At 41.3% G+C, this 15,123-nt stretch overlaps 1 protein-coding gene across 11 annotated transcripts in view; it reads right to left on the bottom strand.

The window, feature by feature from the left end:
- The window catches only part of SEMA4D (semaphorin 4D), a 100,354-nt gene that overhangs the window by 29,649 nt on the left and 55,582 nt on the right, over positions 1 to 15,123 (bottom strand). For all 11 annotated transcript variants that reach the window (XR_010301369.1, XR_010301370.1, XM_064140522.1 and 8 more), the window contains 7 exons: positions 12,562 to 12,953; positions 9,003 to 9,148; positions 7,757 to 7,819; positions 4,654 to 4,752; positions 3,746 to 3,839; positions 2,262 to 2,375; positions 758 to 909 (listed from right to left, as the gene is read on the bottom strand). Coding sequence is in view for 9 of the 11 variants with exons in the window: in XM_064140522.1 (XP_063996592.1) it covers positions 758 to 909; positions 2,262 to 2,375; positions 3,746 to 3,839; positions 4,654 to 4,752; positions 7,757 to 7,819; positions 9,003 to 9,148; positions 12,562 to 12,655 (762 nt within the window). In the remaining 2 variants the exon portion in view is untranslated. The remainder of the gene's footprint in view (positions 1 to 757; positions 910 to 2,261; positions 2,376 to 3,745; positions 3,840 to 4,653; positions 4,753 to 7,756; positions 7,820 to 9,002; positions 9,149 to 12,561; positions 12,954 to 15,123) is intronic.

Here is a 15,123-nt window from a genome sequence, read left to right on the forward strand (position 1 = left end):
GCTGAATTCAATCCCCTCATCCAGATCATCAACAAATATGTTGAACAGGACTGGGCCCAGCACTGATCCTTGGGGAACACCACTAGTGACTGGCTGCCAACTGGATGTGGCACCATTCACCACCACTCTCTGGGCTCAGCCCTCCAGCCAGTTCCTGACCCAGCACAGAATGAATCTGTCCAAGCCACAGGCTGCCAGCTTTGCCAGGAGCTTGTTGTGGCAGACCGTGTCAAAGGCTTTGCTGCCTGGGCCTGATCCCTTAGCCATCCTGGAGGTGCTCTGTGATGGCACTCAAGGTGACCTGTTCCATGACCTTGTCTAGCACTGAGGTCAGGCTGACAGGTCTGTCTGTAGTTTTCTGGCTCCTCCTTTCAACCCTTCTTGTGGATGGGTATCACATTGGCCAGCTTCCAGTCTTTGGAGACCTCTCCAGTGAGACAGGACTGTTGATTAATGATGGAGAGTGGCTTTTTTCTGTTACTGGCTTGTGTGATGGTTGGGTTTTTCCACCAAGAAGTGAGAAGAACCTTCGGATGTAGTTAAGTGTTACCACAGTGCAAAATCAAATCAAGCATTCGTTCCTGAAGCCATAATTATGCTTTCTCAGTTCTGGTGAACTGATTGAAACTGATGGTTCACTAAGTTCAACCACTCCCTAGTCCACAATGTTTATTAGTCTACAATAATAAATGCTTTTAAACACAGGTACACATATAGAGAATTCTAGTTGAATTACTTAAATTGCACTATGTCTCACCTTGCACACTCTAGCAATTCTTGGAATCATCAGTTTTCCAACAAATTCATACTCCACAGACACCTCAGTGAAAAAGAAGTATATCTTGTCATCATCTCCATCTGTGCTGTTTTGCTCTGCTCTTATTACATCAGCAAAAACAAAACTGGGCTCTACAGACACAAAGAGAAGAATTTTAAATTATGTATGAGACTACTAATTTTGATTCCCTCAGAAACTCTCTAGAAGCCTTCTTTAGCCCAAACCTCAAACTACATTTACCTGCTCTCCAGTCACTGACCTGCCTACACAGTTTGCTCTTCATAAAAATAGAGAAAAACACCAAACCAACAAATCTTTACATATCTCAATGATCTGATATTTCATTCTTTTAACATTCTTCAGTCCACACTCAAGTGTAGTTTTCTAATAGGCCTAGAGAGGTACATTCCCAAATCTCTCTCACCTTCATTTCAGCCATTAGCTAAAATACTCAAAATGACAGTAGCGTTACAACTTGTACTACAAATCCTAGTATCCTGTACTTGTTTGGACACAATGCATTTTTCACTATCTGCTAACTTCATGATTCTGGTATTTTTTTGTCAGTATGCCAAAAATCACTGAGCATTCACAAAAGTCAGAGACTTTTGAAATTCAGGCACTGAAAGCATGAAGAACCATCAGCAGCTCTATTTGAAAACCTATTAGGAGACCAAAACCATTCTCTTCCTCCTGCATCTTACGTTGAATTATTTCAAGAACAAGTAGATAGAAAATAAACTGTAGGCCTCTAACACCAAGTTGAAACTTGTGTGACTTGCAGCTGGCTTTATTGCCAATGCTGACAGAACTCCTGAAACTTCAAATAAAAACCTCCTGATGGCACACATTAGACAATTGCCTCACACCGCAGGTAAGGTACCTAAACTCTTTGTCCATCTGCTAGTTTGAAGCAGGATAAAATGTTTTGGTGAGAAAAAGTAGATTACAGGCTGTGAAAGGAAAACAATGGTGATGTCTACTCCCCTCAGACTCTTGCTGAACAAGAAACGAAAACATTAGATAACACTCTCGCCATTCACTCTGCCTCGGGCTACTGATTGAGCAACATCTTACTCCCTAACCTCACCTTCCATTTGGCCTAACTCACCTTTGCTTCATAACCTCTTGGCTGAACCTCTGTTCTTCCCTGGGACTGGGGTAAGGTTGAGAGGGGCAGGGGGAAGGTGCAGGGGTGGTTGAGAGCCCCTCCTGGGGACTCAGGTTTCTGGGAGGGGAGTTGTGTTTCTGTATTACCTTTTACCTTTTATATTTCTGTCTATAACTGTATCTACTGTAAATATCTGCTTGTATATTGTGCTGGCTGTAAATAAATAGCTTCATTTATATTCACAGAGCCAGCTGAGACTAGTCTGGGTGATTTCTAAAGTGTGGGGGGGCAGGGAACACCCAAACCATCACAGTCCATGACACTGAAAAAGGAAGAAAGCATTTAGGTGGGCCAGCTCTCATGACTGCTTACCATTAAGCCAAGGTATCGCATACTCCGTTCTCAGAGGACTCTGGTGAGAGTGCCGTGAAATGATAGGTTCGCTTCCCAGGAAATTGTAAGAAGTACCGGAATAAAGCTCCTCATCTTTAACACAAAACCAAGTGTTTTTAGACTTTCTTATGCATTGGATATCGAAAAAAAAGGATGCATGAATACTTTCAGGGGACTATGTAAGCTTAAACTTCCCACCAGAAAAGATAAATAAGGATTTCCTCCAAATCATTCCAGACATGTCTTCTATGTTTACATTTCTGCTGACTGTTCTGAAGTCTGACACTTCCACACTTGGGCTTATAATTGCTTCCACATAAGAAACTGGTAAAAGTCAGTATTCTTTTTGTGGTACTTTAGAACTTAGCATGTAAATCCACATTTTATGTACAAACATGCGATTTTTCTTTAAGAAATGCCACAGAAGTTTTGAATGCAACTATTTTACTGTTTGGCTATGCCATCATTATTCAAGCTCAACTATTAATAATTTAAGAAATAGAGCAGTGTCTGTTCTCACTTCCTGTTTCATGTTATTTTGAGCTTCTCTTTCATGGTCGTGTGACACTAGGGTACAGCCATGAACTCTGCTTTCACCAAATCAAGATCTAGTGGTGACTAACCACACAATAATATAATTGCAATAAATAGCTTACCCCCCTAGTCTGTCTCACATATGCCTTCAGGACAGCTAAAGAAAAAAAAATCTACTTGTGTCTTGTGGTTTAGGCAGAGCCAGCAACTATGCAGCACATGGCTACTTGCTCACTCCTCCCCAGACATTGTCCCAGTAGGTGGGGAAGAAGAAACAAGAGAAAAAGGCAGAACTTCTGTGGTTAAGGAGAGTTCAATGGAACGACACAAAGACAGAAGAAACAACAATAATGACAATACTACTGACAAAATAATATGTGAAACTAGAGATGTAATACACAACTGCTCACCACCCAGAACCCACCACTACTGCCTGCCCCACTTGCTCCACCTGGTCAAATTGTGTGTGCATTCCCTGGCCAGCTCCCCACATGTACACTGGGCATGAGGAGAGTATGGTATTGAATATCCCATAGGCTGGTTTGGTTTGGCTACCTTGGCTGTGGCCCCTGCCCCTTTCTTTTTGAAAATCAACCCTATGGTACTTGAAACCAGGACATTGTTGAATTTTCTGAAGTGACAGTAGCTAAAACTACAAAGGCTAAATAGGTTAAACACACGAAAGTATAGTTTAAAAATTAGTATTTTGAAAGTCAGTTCCAAAACAAACTAGAGTTTTAACTTCTCCTCTTAAGAAATATGCTGAAGTTGACTAAATATGTATTTTGATGTCTCTCTGCATAAACAGTAAAGATGCAAAAAACATGGATGTAATCTACCATTTTGATACCGAGCAACTGGAGAATGACAGCAGGAAAGATTAAATATTTTTAATATATAATAATGAGGTATGTAAAGTCTGAACTCACCAACCATAACAGATGTGTAGCTTTGAGCAGGATCAAATGGACATCTGCCCTTACCATCTTCAGTTTTACCTCCAAGTTCAAACGAAATCAAGTTCTGAGAAAAGTTAAGTGAAAAATACACAAAAAATAGCACTTTTTCTTTCAACCACTTAACTCATGCAAAGGCAACTGAAAAAATTAACAATAAGTAATGGACCACATCATCAGCTTCAAGTATCAAAAGTGCTTCTTGGTAAAATAGTGTGTTTTCAGAAAATCTTATCAAGTCCAGCCGACAGAGAGGAAATTTGATCCTCTGATTTGTGGGACTGGGAGTAGCAAAGAACAGAATACAAAAAGCTAAATCCAGACAGACCTCAAGAAAGAGCACAAAAAAAAAAAAAAAAAAAAAAAAACAAAAAAAAACCAGACAGGAGGAACAGCAGAAAAGTTAACTGATATATGGAAAGAAGCTGTGGCAAAGCCAGGAGCAGAGACATGCAGAGACAGAAATGTAAGACGTTTCAGGGAGATTCTGTAGCAGATGGAAGTCACAAAGAATGTAATTTCACAGGATCACAGGATATCAGGGGTTGGAATGGCCCCAAAGAGATCAAGTCCAACCCCCAGTTTCAATTTCAGCAATTGTTTTTATGCTAACATACATTACATAAATAATTATGAAAGCTATAGAAAAGTGAATCTTTTTAGTTAAACAAGACCAATGAGTAATTCAGTAAGCTTTGAGAAGGGAACAGTACAGTTTACTTCCACATTCATCATTGATCTGGGACAGAGTAAATGCTCCAAATGCTATATAAACCAGCACTGAAATTACAACTGCCTTTCACAATGGCAATAAACATTGCTTAAATTAGCTGCTTTTAAGTAACAGTTGTTACTAGGTCAAAGCATATGTATATTCTTACCAGGTAGTCACATGCTGGCTGAAATGCATTAGTTCCACACACGTAGAGAAAAGTATCATTCAGCTGCTGCAAGACACGCACATAATTGCGACACTCTGTCTGTAACGGAGGATGAGAAAAGTACCAATGTGAGAAACCAAAGCTTCCATGTTCCAACACAAATATCCAGTTAAGAGTTGTGCTGTCGGCTCCTCTGTTGCTGCTACTTATGCTGCATTAGTAAGGCCTACAATCTCCAGGAGCTCTAGTCCTGCAGCACCTCATTTCCTACAGCCAAGTATGTAGTGCACATCTGCTTCAGTACACCTGGGTAGCATGACCAAGCACCATAGGCTTAGCAGGGTGCATCTCAAGTTGTTCCACAAAAGCCCTAGCTCCAAAGACATCTGACTCGTAGCAACAACTAGCAAAACATGAAGTTTTAGACTTTGTCATTCTTTCTAAGTCTAGATGTAAGTCTCTTCTCTTAGAAGAGAAACCTCTAATACCATTCAAAAGCTTTGTCATCTATGTCGGTGCTTTTTTTTTTCAGTTCTATGTACCAATTGCTCTTTCATCCAAGAAAGCTTCTTAATACTTTTTTAGCTGTGAAACAGAACAAGGAGTTTGAGCAAAGCCTAAATAATAACCAAGAAAAACAACCCTAAACACTTAGAGGGAAAGCCTACTATAAACAACATTTCTTAACTCTTGCTGGTACACAGCCAGAGCCAACCACTGTTCCATAAACTAATGAAAGTATATGCACTATCCTTACTCTTCCTTCTTGTAAATCAAACAAGGTATTTCTGTGGCTATACGGTCACTTCAGTTTGGCAGAAAACTGGCAGTGGAAAAGAATAAAACTAGTTTTCTGCCAGATGAGATCCTCAAACAGCTGCATAAATGCTTTTTGTAGGCACTAGGGTGGGGAAGCAAGAAATAGCAGTAGTGGCTTAATACTTAACTGTTTTGAAAGTACTGTACTACACAAAACATCACACCTACAGTGTAAATGTGACTACTAAACAGTAATGGGAACAATTTAAGAAAAGCAGACCTGGCAATGTATGAATCACTAGAGGCAGGATAAAAGAAAAAAAAAGGTAAAGAAGAGAAGTTCATTAGAGATCTGGTAAAGTACTATTTATGAGGTCTAATATCTCTCTAACAACAGTAACCTCTGCAGAGGACTGGTGGAAACACACACACTGCTCACTAAACCGTACACACATGCAAGAAATCCATATCTCATAGTTCACTGTGGTTGTCCATGAATATTATTAGCAACCCCAGTTGAACCTAGGGAGAACAAATAACATTCCTGAACTCCTGAGCATGCAGATAAGGAAGAAATGGCCCAACACACCTGATGTTAGGATAATGCATTGATGATTGTCAGTCAATAGCTGAGCCAAAGCAGAGTGTGCTCACTCCCACCCGCATGAGCCCCATGAAGTTAGGATGTTTGCCAGCCCTAGATGCAGCACCTAGGAGTTTCCAAGGGTGAATCAAATCTTCACAAGCACACAGCAGGATTGATTTCGGTATTCACAGAGCTTGCAGACTTCCATTTACAAAGCTGTGCTACAAGTCCGACTTGATGACCGACTTTGCCCAGCAAACCCTCACCCTACTGTATCACTAAATAAAGTGCACTACATAGCGGTGTCCTGGTAGGGCACAAATCCTGCTGAGCAGGTTTAACCCTGGCTCTCCTCATCCTGTCGTGCGGGGACCGGGAGCGAATAGATGACCAAACAACAAGAGCTTCGCCTCAGTAAAGCCTTGAGGGTCAGGGGGCTTAGCACTTCGTGTCAGGTGTCCTGTGCCTGCGTAGTCAAAGGAGGCAGGAAGCTTTGAATTCATTGTCCAGAACAATGGTGCCAGTGCCTATCGGCCAGTTTGGTTTCAAAATCAAGTATATAAAGGGGGATGATTTAGAAACCGAGCCTTTCTACCCTCTGCTTTTCTACAGTAGCCTTTCTGCACCGTGCCTTTGTCTGCACGGAGCATCTCCTCGTTTGCGGCTCGTTAACAGGCGGCCACCTGTTTGCAGCTCACACTAGTGGCTTAGCAGCATCTCCTTCCTCCTCTGCCTGAAATATTTGTATTTTACCCCGGGATCATCGCGAGTTTGAAAGCATTTTTCATACAGGAGACTTACTCAGGGACCAAAGGCGTCGTGAGTGAATACCAAGACTCCATTGGCATTAGATAGAATTTCTCCTGTTCTCACGTTATTGTTTTCCAAGTTCTGATTGTTTAAACTGTTTCATTCTATGCAATTGCTTCTTGTCGACCGAAAATCTAAAGAACCTCGGGGAATTTTCCCGACTTTTTAATATTAATAATAAAAATGACTATTCACACAGAAACTAAGTCATAATTCATAACCGATTATTAATTTCTGATACAAGCAGGAAAGGTACATTCACAGAGAGACAACCACCTCAAGTAAAGCAACTTAATAGAAGTGGAAATTGAGCACACCAGCCAGAGCACTGGCTGTTGCAAGTAGTCCATGGCTCCCAAAAACAGTGAAGGATCCCTGGTGTTGATCTGCCAGCGCTGCTGAACTGGCAAGAGATCAGACTGCTCAAGTTGCAAGGAGTTGTCTGAGCAGACACTGATCAGGAAGGTGCTGCTGCCAGGGGCACGCCTGCTGAGCACCACATGTAGTTAGTGACAAATGCACTGGTGGAACAGCACTGGTCAATGCCCTAAAGCAAGGCAAGCAAATCTGTCAGTCGTTTTGCAAAACCAAATGTTGTGTAGCAATTATTGCAATAACAAACTGAGATGTGTGCTATCAATTAGCTCAGTGAAATTAATACTGGTGTAGCATCATTTTAATGGCAGAATCTTGTAACATAAGCACACATCAAGGTGTATGCAGATTTCAAATATTCACCAGCAAGAAATAAGGAACTAAAAATAAAACAAGCAAGCAAATAACCAAAAGCCACTAAGCCTGCTGAAGTTTCTAAAGCTCAAGGTAAAGAATTTACGTGACTATCTGAAAATTTTAACTTCATGTAGCTGGAGTCTTTCAAGAGGAGAAATGTTAAAAGTAGAAGTGAAAGGTGTAACATCTTCCTCAAAGTTCAATAGAAGCACATACCTGTTCTGATTTTCCCTTGACTGCACATTTGGCCCTTTTATCTTCTGTGACCTTCCAGTGTAACTAAGTGGGAAAAAAAAAAGCAACAAAAAGGCACATTCAAAGCGCTATACATTCAATGCCAGGTCTGAAAATCTTGCAATAACGCACCAATAAAAGGCAATCCTAAAATTATATGCAAGTGCAAGCCATTTTCAAATAGCTTTCAAAGATTCAAAGCCATTATTTCCTGCTGAAGTGACACTTCTAAATGCATGTGCCTTAAGTGGGGTTGAACTACTGCCATTACCTTTTGAGTTCATAATGACGTTTTCCTCAAATTGCTAATGAGATGTCTATTACCATATTCATTAAGGAAATGCAACTGTTGCTGTTTTAATCACTTTTTAATTTCATTCAAACTTGAAGGAAAAACACTTGGAGGGAAAGGGGGATCAAAGACCAATTCACACTATACAGAGAAGTGTCTGACAGTCAGAACCAGTGTACTGAGGAGCTGGTGAAATTGCCCACTCCCCATGATCAAGTTCTTCATATTTAAAAACTCTATGAGCATCTTCCAAAATATCCAGAACGGGACTCCATGCCACACCTCTAAATGTCAGCCTGTGCTGCTGATGGGATAAGAAGCAGGAGTCTTAGAAGAACTGGAAACAACACAATGTTAGCATATCTCTGCATGGGCTAATCTCCTCCTAGAAGCTAGCTTCAGCACATCCAGGTTACATCTGAAAGCAAGACGGATCAGACATGTCTGTGCCACCACTTGCTGTGCACACACACAGAGAAACACAGAACAGAAACTGAAACAAAAAGGGCAGGACCTTAATTTCTTTTAATGCATGTCTAAAGTCTGCCACTAAAGTTTTGATCCTGTTCTGGATTACGTTACTTTCTGATTCAGGTTAACAGGAGATGGTCCACTCCTGATACAAAAATTTGTGTAAGAACCACCATTACTGATGATACTCAAAGTCCTTCCAGTATAGCATCCCGTCCCAAAGAAGAAAATACCTACAGAGACCTCTAATTATTTGTTTACATCCAACTTCTCACTTATTCGTCTCATCTGACAGCATGTTTTACTCCATAGCATCTTTTAGAAGTAACATAGGTGTAGCCCATATAGAGTATTTTCTTCTTTAGGTACCTACCACCTAAAGTGCAGTGCACTAGTGACCTCAGAAAATCACATCAAACTTGGATGATGATTTGTACATAGAAGAAAATGCATTAAAATGCATACCTCATGCTGCTTCTCAGCAATATTAACTGCATTTAATGCGAAGATCACCTCTCTGGCTCCAACATATAGAACATCCTTGTCTTCACTTAGCAGCAAGGTTGAATAGTTTGACACTTCTGATTCATGAAAATGTATTAGCTGGACCTCTGTTGAAATGAAAGAAAAGACAGTGACTTAGGGTCAAGTCTATGTCTCCTTTTTCTAAGTTGTTTAACAGCTGCTGTTTATCCTGAAAACAACAAAGGTTAGTTTGGACAACCCATACAACAGACAAGATACCCCTCAGAAGCTTGGTTCAGTACAAACAGCAGCTCACATCGTCAACATCTTATCAGTAAGTGCTGAGGGGTGACCTGCTGGGGAGAAGCTCTGTGGAGAAGAACCTGGGAGTCCTGGTATACAAGAAGTTTACCATGAGACAACAATGTGCCCTTGTGGCCAAGAAAGCAAATGGCATCTTAGGATGCATTAAGAGTGTGGTTAGCAGGCTGTGGGAGGTCTTCTTACATCTCTACTCTGCCCTAATGAGGCCTCATGTCAAATACTGTATCCAACTCTGGGCTCCCCAGTTCAATCACAACAAGGAAACACTCAATAGTATCCAGCAAAGAGCCACTAAGATGATTATGGGACTGAACATCTATCATATGAAGAAAGGCTGAAAGAGCTGAGTGCATTTAGCCTGGAGAAGAGCAGACTTGGCGGTGGGAGGAGGTGTCTCATTAATGATTGATAATATCTAAAGGGCAAGTGTCAGGAGGATGGAGGCAGACTATTCTCGATGGTTTCCAGCAACAGGGCAAGGGCCAATGGATAAAAGCCGGAACACAGGAGGTTCCATGTAAACATAAGAAACAAAACATTCATTTTCAGGCTGGCAGAGCACTGGAACAGGTTTGCTAGCGACTTGGAGTCTCCATTCTGGAGGCATTCAAAACCCACTTGGACATGTTCCTGTGTGATTTCTCTAGGTGATCCTGCTCTAGCAGAGCTACTGGACTAAATTATCTTCAGAGGTCACTTCCAACCCCCTACTCTTCTCTGAGCATCAAAATTACTGGTCCCTTCTTTGTTGTTCAAATTGAAATGCTTAAATATTTCCTCTTGTAGTGATCTCTGTAACCTACATCTTCTTTTTTTTTTTTTTCCCACCTGCTAATTCCCTTTTTTCCAACTTTCCATTTTACACACCCACGTTCAGGTCCTTCCTCATCTTTTCCCTTCCACATATCCACCCACTGCAGACAATTATGTTGGCCTCAATGTCCCTGGCAACATCCCCAAACAAGTCTCTCAAAAAATCCTGCACTTTAGAAGACAAATCTTCATAGAGTAGAATCATAGAATCAACCAGGTTGGAAGAGACCTCCAAGATCATCCAGTCCAACCTACCACCCAGCCCTGTCCAATCAACTAGACCATGGCACTAAGTGCCTCATCCACTCTTTTCTTGAGCACCACCAGGGATCGCGACTCCACCACCTCCCTGGGCAGCCCATTCCAATGCCAATCACCCTCTCTGGCAAGAACTTCCTCCTAACATCCAGCCTATACTTCCCCCGGCACAACTTGAGACTGTGTCCCCTTGTTCTGTTGGTGGTTGTCTGGGAGAAGAGACAAACCCCCACCTGGCTACAACGTCCCTTCAGGTAGTTGTAGACAGCAATGAGGTCATCCCTGAGCCTCCTCTTCTCCAGGCTAAACAATCCCAACTCCCTCAGCCTCTCCTCATAGGGTTTGTGTATTACCACAGGAAAAAGAAGACACAGAAGGCAAAAAGGGTCACTACAATGATTTTGAAGTGGAAATCAGAGTCAAAAAACACGTAATAGTGGAAATCAGAGACAACACACATAGTAGAAAGAAATAACATGAAGACACAAGCGCAGTGGAATGAGGAAGCATCCAGACTGGAACAGAGTAGATTGGAGAAAAATGACACAAAATGACTAATATGCAAGAATATTTTTTTCTGCATGCACAACCACAATGGAAAAATGACTGGAAGCCTGTGAGACTATTTTGTGCAAAGGACCGCCACAAGATACAGGCTTTTTAAGATACAGGCAGAGAACAACATATTGTTTCTCCCAATTCTAACATTGGAAATAGCACATTTTCAACAATAATACTTAAGAAACATTCCATTTTAAACTACAGTCTCAAGCATGTGATTTTATAATATTTTAACTGGCAAGAAAATTTTCCCCAAATGGATGAAGTAGCGCATAAAATTCGACATGTTCATTCCTCCACTAATACAAATACCCCCCTCCTATCCGATATAGGCTTCCCATATTTAAATGCAAGAGTCTTTAGCAAACAGAGTCAGAGAGAAATAAGAAGAACAGAAAATAAATTCAATTTATTTTGAGCAATCTGGACGTGGGTCTGCAGTCCATTAGCATAATACCATCAAAACAGCAACTTGCCAGATTTTAACTATTACACAAGACAGGAGCAACACAGTTTAAGCAGGAACTACAAGCCTTGTCTAGACCATTCTTTCTGAAGAGCTACATCAGCAACTCACTAATTGCTATGCCAATAAACAGGAAAAAAACTTCCTGTGTTGATGACACACTCATCTCATAAATCAGCTTGTTGCTACTATCTCTTCCTACACTATGGCTGCTCCATATTTAACACCCTTATTTCAGTCTACCTACTGCCCATATATTTGTTTGTGTTTGGTTACAGCACACTTGGATAAGTAATCACTGCAAATTAGAAGCAAAGGAGGATCCAAACACAAAACCTTTCAAAAGGCATTTCCAAAGAGCACCAAGTAACTACTCTGAGATCCTTCTCTAGAGGTTTGTTTGGGTGGTTTTTTTTTTTTCAGATTCAGGCTAAATTTTAAACAAAAAGCTAAAGGTTCCTCTGATCCCTGTTACTTTTCTAATACAGCTGCTCACAACTAGAATTCTTCTAGTTGCATTAGGATGTTACAGATATTTGCTGCAACTTCAAATGCAGGGAGAATGGTGTTGTGTGGAGCATTGTTTCAACTCTAAGCACCATATAATGCTTTCAGAAGAGGGTCAATTCTGTATCTTCACCTTGTGATTTGTTTAGTGCCCAGGATAGCTTAGTGTCAAAATACATCTTAGTGTGGCAAAAATATGAGAAAATAGTTTACTAGCTGGAGAGGTACATCTTGCTACTATGTTCAAACTTAGAATAAAAACATTTGATCTAAATAAAATGCACGAATTGAGTTTTTCTCTTGAAGCAAGCTTCAGCTGCAAGACTCTTCAGCTGAGAAATTCAGAATTCCTCCTTTAAAAAGCTATGTTTTCATAACTCTTTGAAGGATCTGAATTAACACAGAGCCTGAGTCACTTTAGAATATTCTGGACTCTTTGAAGGATCTGAATTAACCTAGAGTCTGAGTCACTTCAGAATATTCTGGTCCTAAGCACTTCATAATATGTGCAGCACAGCCAGAAACACCTGACCAAGCTGGAAGAAAGCACAGCCTCAACAAGTTCCAGATCCCACAGAAACCCTGAGGCTGTGGTAATGTCCCATATAGCACTAAGATTTCACATCTTACCTCTGTGTTCCCAAGTGATCCTTGGCACCGGGCCAAACGCTACTGCCACATCTAGTAACAAACCCCAAACTGCAAAAAAAGCACACAGAGCCATTTTCAAGGTCCTTGCTCTTCAGAGTTCCTGGGATAACTGCAGCAGATAGTGTGTCTCCAGCAGAAGAAATGCAAACCCCAAGGAGTATTAGAGAGCAGGCATTTCAGACGTTGAGAGCGGTGAGGCAGGCTGGAACAATTGTACGAGTACGTGCTTTTCAGCAGATTACTTCTTCAAGGGAAGGAGCATTTTCCAGGATGCTGCATACAGTGACAGCCCACACTCTCCACAGGCTTGCAGAGCTGCTGAGAAGTGCAACCAAGCACATCCTTCTGTTTCGTTGCAGAAATAAATGGCCCTGTGGAGAGAGGAGGGGAACAAGAAGTGGAAGAGAAAGTAAACTGAGTAATGCCTAAACCAGCATATCGTATGCACAAATCTTGCAATACATCTACAGCTGTAAATCAAACGAAAATTGACCTCTAATAAATTATACAACAAAGGCAACAATCACTAAGTTCAGAAAGCAAAGGACATAATAAGAGCAGCATTAATCTTAAGCATTTTTTTCACAAACCTGCTGCACTTCCCATCCATTGGGAACAAAAGTGTAAATTTTAGAACAGTCTTTTCATGCTATTAATGTGTGGGTAGGGGGAAATACAGCTACAGAAACAATAAGCTAACACACTGCACACAGAAATAAGGGGAGAAAACGCTTCAAAACTAAAACTACTAGACAGTCCTACGAAATTCAGTGTCTCTGAGCCACCCATTAGTCTCAGGTCCAGGAAGGGCTCTGTCCTTAACAGTCAAAAAAAATGATTCATTACTTTCTACACCATCCTCCATCAGTCTCCACTGCTCCCATCTTCCTACAACCAGTCTTAGGTCAAGACTCCTATGTATCTACCAGGAGAAGCGAGTACATTCATCAACAACTAGGTTAGTGCATAAGGATAAGTATTGAGAGGGCTGCACCGTGGCAGGGTGGAGTGGAGAGAAAAGCATCTTGTTCTCTGCGGCAGGGCACTGAAGGTGCTAAAGTTACACTGTGCATCGACTAAGACACTAATGTGACACTGCTAAGAGACACACCACAATTCAAGAAAATCGTTAACAGCTACAGGCTGTCCAGCATGAGAGCAAGGGAGGGTTACAGAACATTTTAGTGACGTTCAAGAGACCTCACAAGTAGAGTTTCAAAAGTAAAAAAGCAAAGGTGAAGCTGCAGCAAGAATGTCGCTAAGCATGAGTGCGATGCTGATAGGCTCCTTGTGAGGGAGAGACCTCAGCTTCAAGCAGGCAAATGCAAGGCACCTCCAAGATCTGCTAATGGACAAATAAGTATCTGATGGACAAACGTATTAGAAGATTTTTCGCCTGCTTTACTAAATGATCACAGGCAAGGTGAAAAAAAAAATAATTTCCTACAGATCTTTTGTCTACTAAGACAAAACCCACACAAAACCAAATCCTGCTGAGGCTGAACCTGTGAATTAAACATTTTTTTCCTCTTTTTTTTTTTTTTTTTCTTTCCATTTTGGTAAACACTTTGAATTAGATCCAACTGTTCATAACGGATCATATAAACAATTTTGTTGTTTAAAGCACCGTTTTTCAGCTAAGCTTACTAGGCTTGTTTGTCTTGAATCCTTCCTCTATGTTGGTACATCATCAGATACAAGCAATTCCTGCAACACGTGAAGAAGTGCCCACTCCTCAGAGATGAAAGGTACCACACACAAACATGTTCTGAGGCAAGTAGCTTCACAGGTAACATTTAGAGAGTGAACAGCAGCAAAATGATGAAGTTCAAAAGCAGTTTAGCAGTTTTATTTTAATGGAAATATTAGGGCAAAACCAGAAATTTGAAGAATTACCTTTGAGCCATTATTTCTATACACTGACAGGCTCGGGCTTTTTTTCATGCCACCTTTTCTTACCAGAAAAGCTCCACATAGTAATCATAGATTCAATCAGATTGGAAGAGACTTCCAAGATCATCCAGTCCAAACTAGCACCCAGCCCTATCCAGTCAACTAGACCACAGAACTGTCTTTTCTTGAACACCTCCAGAGCTGGTGACTCCACCACCTCCCTGGGCAGCCCATTCCAATGGCAAATCACTCTCTCTGGGAAGAACTTCTTCCTCACATCCAGCCTATACTTCCCCCAGCATAACTTGAGACTGTGTCCCCTTGTTCTGTTTCTGGTTGTCTGGGAGAAGAGACCAACCCCCACCTGGCTACAACCTCCCTTCAGGTAGTTATAGACAGCAATGAGGTCACCCCTGAGCCTCCTCTCCTCCAGGCTAAACAACCCCAGCACCCTCAGCCTCTCCTCATAGGACTTGTGTTCCAGGCCTCTCACCAGTTTTGTTGCCCTTCTCTGGACACATTCCAGTACCTCAACACCTCTCTTGAATTGAGGAACCCAGAACTGGACACAGTACTCAAGGTGTGGCCTCTTCATTTTTTATTCAGTACCTTTTCTAACAATAAGAAATCATTTATGTACAGTACCAT

The sequence above is a fragment of the Pogoniulus pusillus genome, chromosome Z (genome assembly GCF_015220805.1).
Source record: "Pogoniulus pusillus isolate bPogPus1 chromosome Z, bPogPus1.pri, whole genome shotgun sequence".
NCBI classification, from domain to species: Eukaryota; Metazoa; Chordata; class Aves; order Piciformes; family Lybiidae; genus Pogoniulus; species Pogoniulus pusillus.